General features: G+C 42.7%; 1 protein-coding gene across 11 annotated transcripts in view; it reads left to right on the top strand.

Annotated features, from left to right (window-relative positions):
- The window catches only part of OSBPL5 (oxysterol binding protein like 5), a 187,661-nt gene that overhangs the window by 117,477 nt on the left and 52,338 nt on the right, over window positions 1–17,846 (top strand). For 10 of the 11 annotated variants that reach the window (XM_065065193.1, XM_065065199.1, XM_065065195.1 and 7 more), the window contains 2 exons: window positions 4,375–4,531; window positions 10,487–10,560. In XM_065065193.1, the coding sequence (XP_064921265.1) occupies window positions 4,375–4,531; window positions 10,487–10,560 (231 nt within the window). Of the gene's footprint in view, window positions 1–3,784; window positions 4,071–4,374; window positions 4,532–10,486; window positions 10,561–17,846 lie in introns of those variants that run through there. The other variant, XM_065065203.1, reaches the window with a different exon arrangement.

Here is a 17,846-nt window from a genome sequence, read left to right as displayed (position 1 = left end):
CTCAGAAGGACTCATGTCTAGAAGAGCATCTTCTATGATTGCTTATTTCTTGTCAGATACTTCATGACCAGTGAATTTTTGTATGCTTTCTAGACAATCACACATTAGTAGTATAGAAGCAGATTTTGTACAAGGCTCTGTTCTTGGAACTCTTCACACCCTCCCATCTCACAGAGGTGATTCTGGGCACAGGCTGGGTTATTTACGTCTAAAGACCCCGTTGTGAAAAACACTGAACACACCTCCCACCTCCCTCTCTTACAGCCCTTTGGAAAATTGCCCCTGATATCTACCGTTCAGCATCCCCTGCAATTCTCATGAGTTTTATGTAATTTGAAGCCAGCTTGGGCAGGCAGACCCTTATGGACAGATATAATGAGTAGCTCTGAGTAAGTGAGCTAATGAAGCCTCATTTTCTTATGGTTTTGTGGCTTATGTTGGATTGGTAATAGCTCAGTTCACAGTACTGCCCTTCTTTCAGAGGACAATGGCACAGTTTCCCTCCTTCCTTTAACAACTGATTTTCATGTAACTTTTAAGAAGCTAATGGTTTCAGGTTTTCTAATGCCTGTTGGTTTTCTTTGACTTTTGCCAATGGTACAAAAGGGATTAGGAGGGAGGGAGGATAAGACAGTATATTTACAGATGCAGACACACAGAGAGATATCCTGTGTAGCCTCATGTAGGTGTTCCTGCTCCAGTGGGGGGATTGGACTAGATGATCTTTTGAGGTCACTTCCAATCCCTGACATTCTTTGATTCTGTGATTGTCTGATATTTCGGGTGTACTGTAGAATATTAATAGTGTGAACTACATTATCTCCCACCAAGGAAAAAAGCGTCTGATGTAGAAAAAAAAAAAAAACAAAATACAAAAAAGCACCCTTTTCTGTGATTTTTGTCCTGCACTTTGCACTGCATAATGAAGTAAAATCTTACAGACTGAGTGTGTGTGTCTCACCCTTTCTCTGAAAAAAATATTGTAGTAATCTAAGATGTTGGTATCTCAGGAAATAAACTACAGGCCAACAAATCTTACATTTCATTTACTTTGGGTAAGAAATAAGTTGAACTGTGCGCACACCGTGTAGTGCGCTGAAGGAGACGCTCTGCTGCTGTCGACTTCCAGTTGGAGTGAAGCCCATAAAAAAGCAGATGGCATAAGAGCCAGTCTGAAGGAGGGTCGAATGCAGGAAGGATCTGTGCCCGTGAGCTGGAGCAATGCAGTGTTAGATGATCTGTGAAAAACAGGCTGGGATGCTGGTGATACGGCGCGTTGCGTGGTTGTGTGTGTGTGGCTGACACACACATCGCCGGTGCTGCTTCTCAGGGAACTTCAGTCGCTGGAGGTCTTCTGCCAAAAAGCACACAGTTAGAGAGGAGCATACTCAAACTGATCTTTGTGGCCCAAAAGAGATGAGCTGCTCCTACAAGCTTGTGTTAAGATATGAAAGAGAAAAGCCAGAGCAAGTTATGGAGTGGAGAAAAGTATTTTCGCTTGTTATTGCCCAGTGGCTGTTCCCATATAAATAGGCCATCCAGATTTCTTGCTGTCAAGCCTGTGGCTTAATTAAGTGTGGGAACAAGAGAGCATCAGCACAATAATTCTGTCAATTATCATGTGGTGGAATAGTGCGAAATAATAGGTGAGAGAAACATTAGAGCATCAGTCTCTCTGCATAGTAAATATAACAGCAGTTGAAAGAACTCATGTTCTAGTATGTCCACCTGGTATACAGCCTGCTCTTGCTTGGTATCTGGAAGGGTCTTGCCAACTACAGTAGTGTGAGCTGGTTCTCCACTGATGTGGCTTGTGGTATTGCTGAGACAAAATAATGCTGAATGCAGCCTTTTTGTTACCCTGTCAAGAAGAGTCTCCACCACTAGAGAGGGGCCTAAGAGCTGGATGGACAGATGTTTTATGTTTGTAGCTTGTTTCCCAGCCTGCTCTCCACTGGATGGACCTGTGATTTCTGAACGCCTTCCCACACAGCCGGCTCGGCGTTGCTGGGTCACTGCTTTTTGGGGAGAGTACCCCATGGATCTGCTTTTTCTCTGAGAGACTTAGGAGCAGTTCCAGCGGCAGAGAGTTGAGATGGTCCTTCTGGGAACAAGGGCAGAAAATAGCTCAGTGTTAGCATTCCAAACCCAGCTGTTTAGACCTGGATTATTTTTAAATATTTGGCTTTCAGACACGTAACTAGCTGCATTTTCCTCCTCTCTCTCTTTCTTTTTTTAAAGTTAGCTTTTCTTTTGCATCTTCTCCCCACCCAGCTGTATGCAATCAAGAGTATCTATGCAAAAAAAAGGCTTATTTACATTGCCAAATGTTAGGTAGCTAAGTTACCTGCTACTTCAGAGATCCTGTTGGCCGCATTGGGAACCGGGGGACTTTTTGAGCCTGGACATGCGTTTGCAGGGGTGTTTTGCTGGCTATTTGCATGGCCAGGAGGCTGGGCAGTGGTGAGTGGGAAGTGCTGCAACCACTCATTTTACCAGTTGTCATTGTGTGTCATTGGCCTGAAACAGTCTCATGTGAGACGCTGTGCAAAGCATCGGTCCATGGCAGCCCCATCCAGCGCACCGTGTCCTGGAGTTCAAGTATGAAGCCTTTCACTGAGAGTCATGTGAGGTGGTTTTGGTGCAATGCTGCTGCTGAAGCCGTTGTGTCCTACAGCCACTTCACGGAGGGGGATGTGAAAACACCTAGGGGTGTTAGGGAACATTGTGCACAGACCTTAATTCATTCTCCACGGAAAATGCAAACCCAACAGGGGACATGCATCCCCTTCAAACTGTAGCTGCATGGCCATTTTGGGACTAATCTGGCTGCTAGCCATTACCCCTGTTTTGGATATTGCAGACCCTCAGGTCTGATGGCTCACCCTTCCCAGCATGTTGAGCTGGACTGAGAAAGAGCTGCTGCTCAAAGTGGTTTTGGTAACCCATGCTCATTTTTGGGGTTGAGACTGGTTTAGATCAAATTAAGCTTGTGAGCATAGAGGCCATCGCTTGTGGGAAGGAAGGAAGGAAGGAAGGAAAGGAAGGAAGGAAGGAAGGAAAGGAAGGAAAGGAAGGAGCAGATGCTTTCTCACCTTGTCAATCACAGCTAGTTTATAAAGTTGATGCAGCCTGATGTGTAAATAAATTTTTAAAAATGCAAAACCTGAAACATTGGGACTTCTGTAGGGATTATCAGGGCAAGTGGAGGGTCAGGTCTCAGATAAAACACAGGAGGAGAGTTTCTCTAGTGCTACCCAGGTCACCTCACATGCTCGTTCTGCCCTCCTGACCTGCACTGCAGCCCTGGGCAACTTCTTCCCCTTTGCTTTCCCAGTAGCCTGAAGGAGATGGGAAAACTTGGAAGCTCTTTTCAGGAAACATGTACCATCCTAGAGTTTTTCTTACCATAGCAGCTGCCCGCAGGAGAAGCAGTAGACCTTGTGGTCTGTAATGCCTACCCAAAGGCTGGGTTAACACTTCTTAGTGCTATTGAGAGCCCTGCCTCTGACTGCACATTGGGAGAGAATAAAGCTTGTAACTCAGGAAGGAGACAGTCATAATATCTGTTTGTAATGGGTAAGAAAGAACTGCTTGTTGGATGGGTATAAAAGAAACCTTTAATTCCAGCCAGGATAGTCTAACACATAAGCCAAGTGTTGGTAAAGAGCACAGTACCACCAGACTCTTGTATGAGGGTGCAGGGAGGCTTTTGGGGAGACAAATACTATTCTTTATTCTCACAGAGCAGCAAGGTTTATCTTATTGATTGAACTGTAAGGCTGATCTAAATGGCATTTTAAAGAAGACCAAAATTATTTTTATGTGCTGCAACTGGAAATAAGGGCAGGCCTGACACTCATTATCTCTGCTTGCTGCTCTCTGCAGCCAGTGCAGCTGGTCTTCCTTCATGCAGCTCTTCCTCTATGCAGCTCAGATTAAATGTGGATTTTTGCAGAGATGGTGTGACTCTGCTGACACCAATGGAGATATGTTTACGAAAAAGACTCCAAAGCATTGAAAAACCATAAACAACCCGAATTTTAGCTGCTCTGCACTGGATAGACCCAGTAAGTAGCTATTATCCTAGATAGATTCTTGTAGGTAGGAGGGTGTTATACTGCTTGGATTCACCAAGGAGCAGTGTCCTCCTTCCCTGCCATTTTCAAATGCTGAGAGTCAGCAAATCAGTAATTGTAGCTTCAAACTAATATCACTTTCTTTTTTCTTTCTGCATAGCCTTCTGGCACTCTATAAAAAGATCTGGCATACTACATGGGATTAGGTGGCTTTGAAGCAGCAGAGTCATCTGGGTGTGAAACTTTGATTTCCTGTGTCTTGAAATGAACTGTTATTTCTATCTTTCCTTTTCAGAAAACCCCCACAGCTCATGCCATGAAGGAGGAGAACTTCCTTCGTCGCAGGTTCTCCCTCTGTCCAGCCTCGTCCACCCCTCAGAAAGTTGATCCTCGCAAGCTGACACGCAATCTGTTCTTCGGGGCCGACAATGACATCTACCCACTCAGCCCAGGTTGGTTTCTGGTGTTTCAGTGCAAAAGTAGCGTGTCTCAGGTGTTTGGATGCAAGTAGATACTTAGCGGGCTGCCAGGAAACAGTGAGGCGAGTTAACGTGAAAGAGAGAGAAGCTGTTGCAGCACAGGTATTGTGGATCCCAGCCAGTACTGCTTTCATGATGCTATTGTCTTTCATTGTCGTGGCATTAAAGTGGGAACGGAGGACATCAGAGCTGGGGTTCATAACCGTTTGAACACCGCATGGCCTCACTTTTAAAAAATGACTAATGTTTTCCTGCGCATCCACTTTGAGGCACTATATGTGTTTCACCCTAAGCATTGAACTCATTTAAGATTTACTGGTCCTATTTGCAGACATTTAATGGCAGGTTTCCCTGTTTAGATTTAGAGCCCAGGATAAATATTACAAGAGCAAACTTTCTGTGGTTAATGTTCTGTAAATATCTACAAGCACGACAAGTACCAAGAATCCTGACAGGTTGCAGTGAATGACAGACTGGCTTTAAGTGTTCTCTTTACATCTTTTTTGCTTTGAATTTCCTAGCATCCTTTTTGAAGGAAATAGAGCTCATTTCATTGTTGCAGAATTTTTTGCTTGCAGTAAGCATTCAATTCTTTCCTTGATTGCAGTCTGCAAACAATGCTTTCGTTCCAGTCTGTAAACAAGTGCTTCAGGGAACAATCACAAGTTTGTAGAGCTGTCATTTGCAGCTGCCATGTCAGTGCTAAATAATCAAATCTCACGGCACCTTCATGAGCTCTCAAAACACTGATATCTAGAGAAAGACCATAGCATCTCTCAAAAGGTTTCAGTGCTCGTATAGATGTAGCACCTGACAGACCCTCTGGGCTTTGCAGATGTAGAGCAAAACCCGGTCCGGGTTTCCTGAGCTAATTCTCTTTAAGTGTAAAGGTTTCAAGGGCCTCTGATTTCACAGGTGTTTCTATTTGTGGATGTCTGCTTCAAGGCAATGGGGAGCCTATTTTCAGCAGTGCTGACTAATCCTGACTGTCACTGAGGTTGCTGGAAGCCTCAACAACCTTTGGTAGTCAAATTGAAAATGATTTAAAATGGGATACCTAAAATCTCATACATTTCAAACCTGTGGGGACTTCTGAACAGCTGACTGCCCGTAAGTACAGCCTGTACAAATGTCTGGTAAGTAAATAGCTGAAGTGCTGATTTTTCAGGCTGTAGTCACTTCCTCTTGTTTTGGGGAGGTGGAGAGCTGTAGCTTAGAGTTTGCCCAGTTCTTCAGTTCTTACCAGCATGTTCAGTGCTAAAAAAGTTACTGACTTCCTCACAGAGGTATTTCAGTGCTATGATCTTTCAGAAACCAGGGAAGGCTGGAGGAGGTAGCTAGAAGAGTTTGTCTCTTCCTCAGCTTCGCCCATCACCTTGTTTCTCCTTGATACCTGCTGGCAGCCAGACCAAACAGCCTTTGCTGGGCTCAGCAGAACAAGCACCTTGAGCCACACTAGAGCTTTTGTTCTGCTGCGCGGTTCTGGGGGGTAACCTCCAGCACTGGCATCAGCGGGGGTGGCATCCCTCTGCTGCAAAGGAAGAGCATAGGCCAGAGAGTTGGTAGAGGAGAGAACATCCCTTTTAAACAAACAGAAGTTACGGCTTCAGCCAGGGTTTTTTTTTGCAGAGTGTCTGGGTTTTTGTTTACCCTTACTTTTTTTTTCACTCCTTTCATTTCTTTACTGATCCCCACAGAGCTGCCTTGTCTTTTTGTTTTCCTTACCTTTCCTGTAAGAAGTATCTGTCACTCTTCACATTCAGTTGCCATTTCGTGTGGCGGACTCTCGTTTCGCTCCTTTGCTGCTGCCTCCTTTTCCTCTGAGCCTGGCGTGCTTCCCCCCACCTTCTCCCGCCCCTCTGAAGGATGGTGCTATCACCATAAATAAGCCAAAGTTGTACTTCTGTAAGCTGCATCCAATATTTTTCTGTCCCCCATTTTTTTCTGTGATTTACATGAACTTTCAGTTCTTGAGGCTTTTCCAGTGGTCTGTGTATTGGTGCCTGATCCCAGCAGATTTTCTTTGTGAGGGCACTGGGCTGATGGTGTTGGATGGGTGCTGTGGGCAGTGTGAGCAGCAAAGCCCAGTGATTTCCAGCCAGGAATTTGGTGGAGTGACTGTAGCTGCAGGTCTCACAGCACCAACACCCAGGATTAGCCCTCCAACAACGAAGGTGTGCAAGTAAATCATTCAGTGAGAAGGGAGTGTCAGAGTTTACACCTCAGGAAAGCCGTGTTGTGGAGATTCAGTTCAGTGAGAGGATTTTTTGTAAAGGAAACATATGGGAAATACAGAGGGCACTACCTAGAATAACAGTTTGGACTTTTTGCTTCTTGCCTGCATACAAAAATGCTAATGATTATGGTAACTTAAGGAAGTTTGAGGAAGACATTTTATTCTTCTAGAAAGTTCACAAACTAGAGAGACATAAATTCATGTTCCTTGCCCATGTCTTTCTTTCACATAGCAAAAAGGGGAGAGAATCTTCCTCTCTTTTCTCTCTCAGAGGGTAGAAAATATATTGGGACAGTAGCTAAAAGAACTTATAGAGAATCACTCTTTTTGACTGGGCTGTGAGATCACACAGTGGCTTTACATAAAAATTTAGATTAGGCTGTCTGCATCCTCAGAAATACAATTTAATTAATACATGAACTAAAGTTTAGTCTGCATACATTGGGCCATGTGGCTGATACTTTATTTGCTATAGTTTTGCTGCACGTCAAAGCCTCTGTTTCCTCTTGTAGTTATCCAAATACTTCACCAGAAAGTCTATAAAATAATAGTTTGTGCTGCATAGAGCTAGTAATGAATTCTTAAATAACCCAGTTATTTTTCTTCTTGTTGCCATTGGTCAGTTATGCGTGCTGCATCATTCTTCATAAAGGGAAAGACCTCAAGGATTGATACCCACCTCAAGGATTGATACCCAGCAGAAAAACAAAGAAAAGGAATAGTTATTGTTCTGGAAAGGAACTAAGTGTTTATTTTTCCTGTGCATGGCAGTAATGGGTTAGAACAAGGTATTAGTAATTGAACTCTGTAGTTGCAAGGCTGAAGTGTTGGCAGTTTTCTTCGTGCTGCGGTGAAGGCTGTTTCCATAAGCACTGCTGATTCGCTTCCTGAAATATTTTTCAATTATTTGGTGCAAAACTGTTGGGCTGCTTTGTGGAGGACCCTTATTTGCATGCCTTGCTAGCAGGCAGCAGTGTAAATCAGGAGAGATGCAGCTCTGTTTCTGTTGTGGGCATTATGTTTTCTTGATCAGGGAGATAAGAACTTCAGCTTCTATAGCCAGTTAATATTTAGCTCCTTTTATGTTTTTATGTGGTTTCCTATTTATTTTCTCTAGGTGGCTATGTCTGTTGTGCTTTGAGTGGGACTCTCGCTTTTGGGTTTTCTGTGCAGTTAACTATGTGCGTGGGTGTTTGAGAAAATTGCACGTGGTTCCAATGAAGTTTGTTTTCCAAACAAGGGCTGGCTCTCTCCTTCCGCACGGCTGCAGCAGGTCTGCTTGAGAGAGACAAATACAGCTATCGTCCAAAAAACCACCTTTTCCTCACAAGTGTTTGTCATAAGAAACCAGTATAATGCTTCTCCATAAACATATTTTATAATCCTTGTAAATGATACAGCAGGAGTCAACAGTTGTGTTCCAGTGTTTCATGATACTCTGTTAACAGAATGGTCCAGTACCTCAGGAGCACCGAATATCTAATTTTTCAGGTACAAGCCCTGAGAGACGGCAGAAATCTCTCACATCCGGGCTTTTAGTATGGATACCAGCTTGGAGTTAAGCTTTCTTTAAGAAATGAAACATAATAAAGGATGGATGTGAATTCTGTTATGCTAATAGACGTGTTTCCCTCAGAGCAGGCAGCAGCTGATTCCCATTAACTTTACTTGAACTTTAGACCATATGTTACTTTCCCATACATGTGCAGAAAAACCTTTTCATGGGAAACAAGTGCAGCAGCTACATGGCTTTGTGTGTTTGTTCCAACCTCCTCTGCCTCTGTTGGGGGGAGTGGGGGCTGCAGAGGGGAAAGCACCATCAGAGAAATAAAAGGTATGGAGATGCAGGTCCTTGTCCATGCACAGCAGTGCTTATGGCCATTCTTCTTGTCATGGGAGCACAAGGGGACTGGCAAATATCCAGCCACTTGGGATTTTCTCCTACCCATGGACATTAGATGTCTGCGTGCATTATCTAGGGCTCGGTTTTTCAAAGGAAGGAGTGACAGTTAAGGAACTGGGTTAAAATATAGGTTCCCTGTTGTTACACCGCCTTCCTGTGTGACACCACAGGTCCTCCCTCTGCTTCAGTTCCCACGTGAGCAAGGCACGTGCTGTCCCGCTTCTCCCAGGCTTGGAAGCGTTTGCTCTCTGCCTTGGTGCAGCTGCGAGCATGTGGGACAGCGCTGTGCCGTGGGGTGAGAAACAGCTGAAACCCGTACCACCCTTAGGCTGAACACCTTCTAGGGACAGCTGTCCCACAAAGCCTTTTCTTAAATTGAAGAGCTGATAAACCAAACTGCCTGTTAATGCCCGTTAAAAGGACATGGGTTTTGCCCGTTTACCAGTGAAACCCCGTAGCGCAGTTGTAGTTCTGCTTATAAAGGGACGTGCTTATTCTTTCTCATTTCTCATGATAGAGGTGCAGAACATGGCCGTGAGGATATTTATTTTTCAGAAAGCTTCTCTGGCTGGCTTTCCTAATGGTGCTTGGCCTCTTAAATGGCTGCTCTGAAAACTCCAGGAAACATTATGGCTTCTGACACATCTGTGACAACTTCTGCTGACTTCAAGAGAATCAGGATTTTCCCTTGCTGGCTTTGATTTTCGTGGTGTTGCCAAGACTGGCTTGCACAATGTTGAAAAACATTTTTAAGAGTTTCCATGTTTGTAGTGTGCTAGAATTAGATTATATTTCACTGTCTTGGTGATTCTTTACTGTGTCCAGTATTCTGAAGGTCTGATTGTTAACAATTTTGAGAAGAAAACTACATTGCAATTGCATAGCAATGACTGTCTTGGCACTAAAAAGCAAGTCTCATCAGATACTATTTTTTGGCTTTTTTAATAGAAGCTCTATGGTTTTGTTTACTGTAAGGACATGATTGCAGTTGGAAAAAATAACAATTTATCATTACATTTTATTGCTTGGACAAGGACTACACACTCATACTAGTGTATAATATGTGTAAAGTACTGCAAGTTTAGTACATTTGGGTAGTGGTAATGTATCTCTTCAGTGACTGTAGATGTCATAATGTTCATAAATACTACTTGTTGATTGAAAATGTCTCTTATTTTAACAAATAACTTGGTCAGAAGACATTGATCTTCTGCAGGTTTTTTTATTTTGTTTTACTAATTATGTCTAGATGCTGTTCTGTCTTATGTAACATTTTATGATCATAGTTATTATTTGTCAAACAAAGCATGCTGTCAAGTGCATCTGTGTATAGTTGCCGGCTACTGACAAAGGAAGATAATGTATTGAATAGCTGCTTATTAACTAAATCCCATTTGTTATTTGCATTGAATGAGGCATGGGGTATGTAAGAAAAGAACAGACTGTGGTAATGTAGTTAAAGACTGCATCATAATGCAGACAGAGAAGGGAGCTGATTAAGGATGCATAAGTAATCTTATTTCTGTTTTTTTCCAGCCTTCATATGCTGGACTTTGCAGCCATTGTGTTGGTTTAACACAGTGTTTTCAGACCTAACTTTAAGCAGTACTTGTTGCATAGCCCAAGCATGTGAATCCAGGTTATTTTAAACTCTGCAAGATCCCTCTTTGTGATCCTGATGTGCATGAGAGCTTCTCTTGCTTGCTGTAGCAGTAACCCTTATAATGCCATGAGGAGCATGATTTTGCACAGTGTTATTCTGTTTCTGAATCGCATTTCTTTGTTGCAGGAAAAGACGTGGAAGGAAACAGCCCGTCAGCACTGAAGGATGAGACACCACAGACTCCAAACTCCATTAGTAAGGTACTGTGGAGCAGGGGCTTCATCCCCCTAGTCTTGCTTTCGTTTCTTCTCAGGCTGTTACTAATCATTCTTTTATTTTTTTAAGTCATTGCAAAAGCCTCTCCCTCCATTCCTGCAGGAACCGTGTGTGCGTGTTTTGAGAGAAAGAAAATGGTTGATTTTGCATGATTGGGATGACAGCAAAGCCCACACTTTCTTCTGACGTGGTAGCACCTATCACAGAAGAACCCTGCTTATTTGGGCCTCATTTGGCAGTGTAATTAGATATGAATAAGTCTGGTTAAAAGGTTGATTTTGTCAGCAGAGATGTCTCCTGCTGTTCCAGATCAGCAAGGCAATCATAAACCTTCACAGTTTTGGAAGAGAAAGCTGTAATATTGAGCGTATTGCAGAGCTCTGGGAGAGCTTTGGAATTGGTGTCGCAGGGGAAGAACACAAACTAGCCAACATTTCCTGAACACATTTCCATCCAACCTGTTATGGAGAGGTAAAACTGGATCTAAAGACTCTGGATCTGGGTGTTAAAAGCCTGGCTCTGCATCTAGAGCTACGGAGTGCCTGGGTTTGATTTCCTGTAGAGATGGAATCAACCTTATAAATTAGATCTGGCTTTGAGATTCATGTACAGGCTTTTTTGGCTGCAGCTGCCTACCATGTTTCTAGAGGGTAACTAGAAATAGAAGCAAGGCCTGTTAATAAATTTTTAACTAAATGTATTCAACTATGAAGCTATAAAATGCAAATGATACCAGCTAAAATGAAAATATAACATGAAGGAAGCAGCTGCACACAAGCGATTTCTTATAATACATGAAAATAGGCTCTGCATCTTCAAATACATTTGGCTGTGCTTGCTTGGAGCCTGCAGATTGCTCTTCTGGGATGCCCTGGCAGAGGTCAGCACAGGGAGATAGTGATGAGAGGAGCTTTGGGAGTATGCAACAAGGGCTTGTGTACATCTCCTCTGCTATTGCTGTAACCTGACAAGCTGCAAACCGATCTTGGTTTTGCTTTTTCAGTCAGGTTCCTCATGGGAACCCAGCCTTCCACTTATCCTGGCAGTGGAGAGGCCCAAAGACCAGGTAACTGCACTCAGGGGTTTTGTTTTAAAGCCAGAGATTTTGCGCACCTTACAAGGAGTGGTGTTAAATTCCCAGTGAATTAGGAATGTAAAGAAGATGGACATTTTCTTGACAGGACAACTCAGAGCACTGAAATGCTGTCTGAAAATGAGTTGGATTTCTGAGACGCAGGATGAACGCAAGAGTAGGGATGTATTTGAGAGGTGTCTGGGTGAGAGCACAACCCAGCTGTGTTTTCCCAGCCTCAGGGCCTGCCTTGCTATTACTCTCCTACAGGTGTGTTTTTGAAAGGAGAGGCACCCTTGGAAGATTGGGGTGCCCATCTAGATTTCTGCTGTGCTTTATGTGCACCTGGGAGGCATTGGTGGGTCTCTTCTTGACAGCATCAACAGCAGTCATTGAGTGCAGAACAACTGCATCAGATTTGTGACTCAAAACAAATGGGGGTCTGAACCTGGACCAGAGTTCTGTTTTCACCAACCCAAGACTTTAGTTTTACAATAGTGAAAATTCCTCTGAAACACCAGTGGACAAAAAACAAATGAGGAACCAAAACACCAAGCTTCAGCTTGCCTGCCCGCTTTGGCTACTGAATGGGTCAGAGCTAGATTTTTCTTCTTGAATGTTCTGCTTAGACACACAGTGTTTGATTCAGAGACCTTCTGTCTCACTGCATCTCTGCTGTAGTGCCTGTCACTCTCACTTCAGTCTTCTGCGCCTGGCTATGTTGTATGCTACCTTGCTCTTCTCCAGTCATGTAGCTTTTCTTGTGTCTTGCTTTGCAGTGTCAGTGACAGTAGGAAGTCCCTGTTGTGAAATGTCTTGTAATTTAAAAATTCAGGAAAACTGGTAGTCAGTTTCCTTAATATTTTGTTTTTCACGTCCACTTACCTCTGAGACTATAAAATAAAATCTTACTGTCAAGTGTCCAGAACAGTAAACATGGTAGTGTCACAGTATTGCAGTTTAAAAATAAGCAGTGATTCTACCTGCTTGAACCAAAGGAAAGAATGTGCTTTAATTGGGTCATGTTTAGATTCATAATAGCATGAGGGAAGTAATTTTTAGAAACTAAACCGTAGGGTGTGCAGGTTTAATTAATGGATTCAAAAGTAAATGTTCTAGGTAACAGATCTGTGCCATGAATACTTACCCTTCTTTTGGCACAGCGGATATAGCAGACCTTGTTGGAAATCAGTGTCCCTTCAGCAATGCTATTTTGATGTACCACACCACATTGACTCCTTTCACCCAGTAATGAGAAGGAAAAGAAAACCAGGCAAGTGATTCAGTCCCTGGACTGGGTCTTAGGGGACCTTGAATTCCCAGCTCTGACTTGAAGTCCCTGCATTTTCCTAGGCAGAATAATTGTGTTTCTGTTTCACATCTTCATCGGTGAGGTGGAAGCTGTTCTGTGTTTCATTCACTCAGGCCGTGTCCACACTGCATGATGGAGCAGGCTGCAGGTTTCTCAGGTTAGCAGACACCAAGCAGAATGTCCCATAAAAACCCTATAAACGTCTGTGAATTTGTGAGCTGTGAAGCCATTTAGTTGCAACCACACTACCCTGTGCTTGAGCTCATAGATGGACTGCTAGTCCGTGTCTGAGGTGTGAACACATCCCAATTGTCCTGTCTGTACAGACACTAAAATGTTTGATGCTGGAACATTTGCTTTCAGTGTGTTTGTGCAGTTCTTAGCAAGATATATTTCTGATTTTAGCTGTGGCTTCTCATGCCAAATTTTATTAAAGCAAAATTAAGGCACAGTTCAGCTACATATTACATGGCAAACTTTCCTTCAATGTATTTTCACTATTTCATTTTTCAAGTGGGGTCTCTTTCGTCTCCTTTTTCAAGGGAAAACAAAAACGAGCCCACATTGTTAGCTTATTTATTTCAGTTTGTTTCTCATATTAGCTTCTCTGGTTTTTAGGGTGCTTTAGCCTTGTTTTCTGGGACCAGTGCTCATAGTGGAGTATGAAGGTATCACAGAACTGTCTCCAAGCCTCAAGCTCGTCTCTGCAGCCAGTTAGTACAGTCAGCATGTGCCTGATAGTGACAGGAGATACCCTTCTCTCATTTTGTGCCTCATTCAGCACTATTAGCATGCTTTAAGGCATCTTTCCTTGCATTATGCAGTGATGCATTTTCTCTTTCTTGCCTTCTTATGTGTACCTATTTATTTTACTGTCTGGAGAACAGCTGGGGTGTCTTGATATGCATGCAGAGTCTACAGACAATTGTGGTGTATTTTAAGGGACGGTCAGAAAAATCTTGAAGCTGGCACTCAGTGGTACCTCACTCTTTTCGGTTCCCTACTAATGCCACAATGAAGTCTAAAATTATCACATTGTAGGAGTGTGGCTGTTGTGTGTACAGTTACACAGTGGAGAGGGCAAAGTTTAGATTGCTCTGCTCATCGTGAATGAGGTTTTGCATGTGCCTGAGTTGTTAAAGTCTTTATTGTGTGATTTATAATCTGAAATACGAATCTAAGTGGCTACCAGAAATTTCTTTCAGCTGCAAAGTAGTTTGAAAGGCCTCATACTGATCACTTGAGATTTAAGCTGCAACTCCCATGCTGTCTCAAGCTCATCTTAGATCCATGAAGCATGCTCTTAACCTCTCAGTTAATTCTGGGCATGGTTACATAAAAGATCATTCACAACTCTGGCAATGTCCAAGGGTACCTTTCACTCTCTTCTCCTTACCCAGCAAAACAAAGAATCAGTTGTAAGAGAGATCCAGATGTTGCAGAATCACCTCAGAGAGGCTCAGGAATGAAGTATCCCCCATGTGTGCTAAACACAGACCTCCTGGAGAACCTGGCCCTTCCACGTGGTGTTATTCTTCACTGGACCTTTGCTGGCTTTTCTTTACTGTGCTTTATGCTGTTGATGCTGTGGATGGAATTATTTTGGAGCTAGTGGTCTCCATCAAGACTTACACTCAGTTCCTGTGCCCTGGCTCAGGCACACCTTGCTTCTTCAGTTCCATGTGCAGCATTTTTGGGTAATCACTGTTGTCCACAGTGATTTCAGATGAGCAGAGAAGTAGCCTGGAGTATCCTGGGAGAATTGCATAGAAGAGGGCTGGGGTTTTGCACTGAGAGGCAGGAAGCAGGGAGCACCCTTAACTTGTGTAGGTGCATACAAGGCGTGAACTCCCAGGTGCCTCACAGAGGGGAACACAGTAGTAACTGTTCATTTACAGAAATGAAGTCTCAAAGTTGATAACTTTGGGTAAGCCACAGCAGTCATATCATGTCACCGTGGTTAACTGGTGACCATAATTCCTTACTCTAGTGTTTCTGATGCGGGAGGTGAGGGTAAATGGAGATGCTAAAATTGAAATTATTCATTAAACAGTTCTGCAAATCACATTTTAAGCTGAAAGTTTTTCATTGCTCAATTTCTTGGTTTGTTTAAACTCAGCCTAGGAACAAAAGTTGTGCTTGTAGCCAGAGGGGAAATCAAAGCTTTGCTTCAGATTTCTGCTTAGCACTACAACTGTACCAGTCATGTGAAACAGTGTCTTTCTCAGAGTGCAACTTCCCATCTTGCCTGAAGTGTTCTTTAAATATTCAAAACCTGCAGAATGTTCTTCCCATGAAAGGCACACGTAAATGATCATACAGAAATCCCATGAGATCTATGGCTTTTTCTTTAATTACTATAATCTGATGCAATGGAGCAAAGCATTCCACTACACAGTACTATAACGTGATATCTAGAGTTGCTTGAATAGCTGAATTTCACTAATTATTTTCCTTGGATATTGCTGTCATGTCAGCTGTTTATTTGTACCGGCTTTTCAATTTGTGCTAATCATTGTGCTGTTCTAGTGTTGTAAACACAGTTAATATGTCATTGTAACATTTTTGCATTGTCGAAATAAGATAGTTGTGGGGGTGTTGTTTGTGGTGTTCTTTTTTTTAACTACAAAGTTTTAGGTGAAAATTATTCAACTTGCTATAAAGCAGCATATTAACTGAAGGGTAATCTTTCTAATGCAAAGCTTGTTTGTCAGCAGGAATCATTCCACTGACTTTACTGTGCTTTGGATGAGCTGTTAATTCACAGTAAAATAAAAAAGTTTTTAAAAAGAACTGCTTACAGTAAATTTAAAACAAAATTGCTTAAGCATGGTTGATATCTGTGAATATTCACATCAGTAACAAGAAGCTGCTCATTTCTAACATTAAACTCAGCTCTTCCATAGTGTTTTTACTACTTCAGGAACTTCCGTTTCATTTCTTCTATTTCTGCAGTAATACAGATCTGCAGCAATTTTATGTGGAAAAGATACTGGAGAAATTACATGTGAGCAACAATGTGCCTCCCATGTGACAACTATCTTTGCTTTTGTGAAACATAACTTATGACCCCAGCTACTTTTGTTCTGCCTTCAAATTCCCGTCTGATTTCATCTTTCTCTCACTTAGAAACAAAGAAGAAAAAAGAGCGACTTGTAAGCTGTCACTACTGTTAACAAGCCGACCACAGCTTGAGAATGACTTCATTTAGTTGTTTCTGACTTGGAATAGTTCTGTCTCATTACACATTTTTTTTGTATTCATCCCATGCAAAAAAGGATCGCGTGTGCTCAACAATAGGATATTCCTCTTGCAGTTACCCAAGGCACGGATGGGCTGCCATCCCTCACACCAGAGCTGATCGCAGACTGTTTTTCTGTCAAATAATGTGGTTCCTCTTGGAAATGAATTCACCAAAAAGACACTGGATCATAATAGCACTATTGTGAGGACTCCTACAAAGCCTAGCAGAAGTGCAAGGGTATTGTCATAACTGCTAACAATCAGCAGTGGATCTCCAGAGCTACGTAACTGAAGTGAAAGGGAAGAGAAGCTTAACAGGGATGAAAAGTATGTCTCTGAGTACAGTACAGCCTGTCATGAGCTGGCAAGGTCATTGCTCAGTTCTGGAAAGAACAGATCTGCTTAGAGAATGAAGAGGGACAACAGCTTCCTACCTCTGCAAGTGCTGCTGTGTGCCCTGGTGAAAGTTTTTGACAGGTTAACAGTCTTCCCTAGTTACAGTTATGAGAACCAGTATATGAAAAACACATGTATTGCTTTCTTATATGAATATTCCTGTGGTTTTATTTTAAAAAGGACACCAATTCCCTACCCTCCCATTGTAAAACGTCTCATTCTGGTTAATATTGTTCACATGTTGCTGTAGAGAGGGAGGGCCAAATTCTGATATCCTGCACATGCATTTTCCCATTGAAAGATTTGTTCTGGTGACAAATGGCTTCTCTTAGTTTTCAGCCAGGCTGAGAAAGGCAAAGCAATAGGAGAACATCATTAAATGGTTTTGATGTGTTTTAGTAGTGTAAGGCCCTGCTTTGTCTCAGGGATCTTTATAGCTGATGGTGCAGGTTTACTGAATCTTACGTATGGCACAAGGTACAATCAAAACTATTAAGACAGATAATTGTAAAAACATGATACATATTACTTCAAGTCACTTAGCAGGTTAAACCTGGAGGAAGTGTACATTGCTACCAGCAGCATGGTGGCCTGTGTTATGCAGTCTTGGGGCCTTAGATCCCACCTTTCTTGTGAAAAGGCAGGAACTTTAAACCCAAAAATGCAGTGCTTTTCACTCCGGAGACCTGGAGATCACCTACAAGAAAACTGCTATCTAGGATCTGTGATGATTTTTCCTCATAAGCATAACAAGAAGCAAAGTCAACAGGGAGAAGCAATCAGTTTGCCTCTTTGACAAATTAACTGGGGAACAGCGTCCAGTTTCCAAAACCAGTAGTCCCAGGTCAGGCACATCTGAAAGGTTGTCCATGGCTCCTGGTTACATGGCTTGACTTTAGTAACATTTTCTTTGTCTCTATAAATCTTGGTCATTTTACAACCATCTTGGGGAGCTGTGCTGTCACACGTCTGATACATCACAGCTTTTGGAACATGGCAGCACAGATATTTATTTTCCCACACCAAGAAATTCTTACACAGGTGATGGGGCGCTTAAGTTAGTGCTTCTTTCTCATCCATCCTTAAGCCTGCCTTAGTGTGCACCATCCCTGTGGCTGTGTTTCCATTTACAGGCAAAGTCAGCAAATTCAGCATGTCTGGACAGAGCTCAGCCCCAGAGGAGGCAGTGCCTGATGGAGGCAGTGCAGGGGTTCAGGAGCCCACTGCAGCAGCCTCCAAGGCTGTTA

The sequence above is a fragment of the Columba livia genome, chromosome 5 (genome assembly GCF_036013475.1).
Source record: "Columba livia isolate bColLiv1 breed racing homer chromosome 5, bColLiv1.pat.W.v2, whole genome shotgun sequence".
Classification (NCBI taxonomy): domain Eukaryota; kingdom Metazoa; phylum Chordata; class Aves; order Columbiformes; family Columbidae; genus Columba; species Columba livia.
This window is presented reverse-complemented; position numbering and strand designations above follow the sequence as displayed.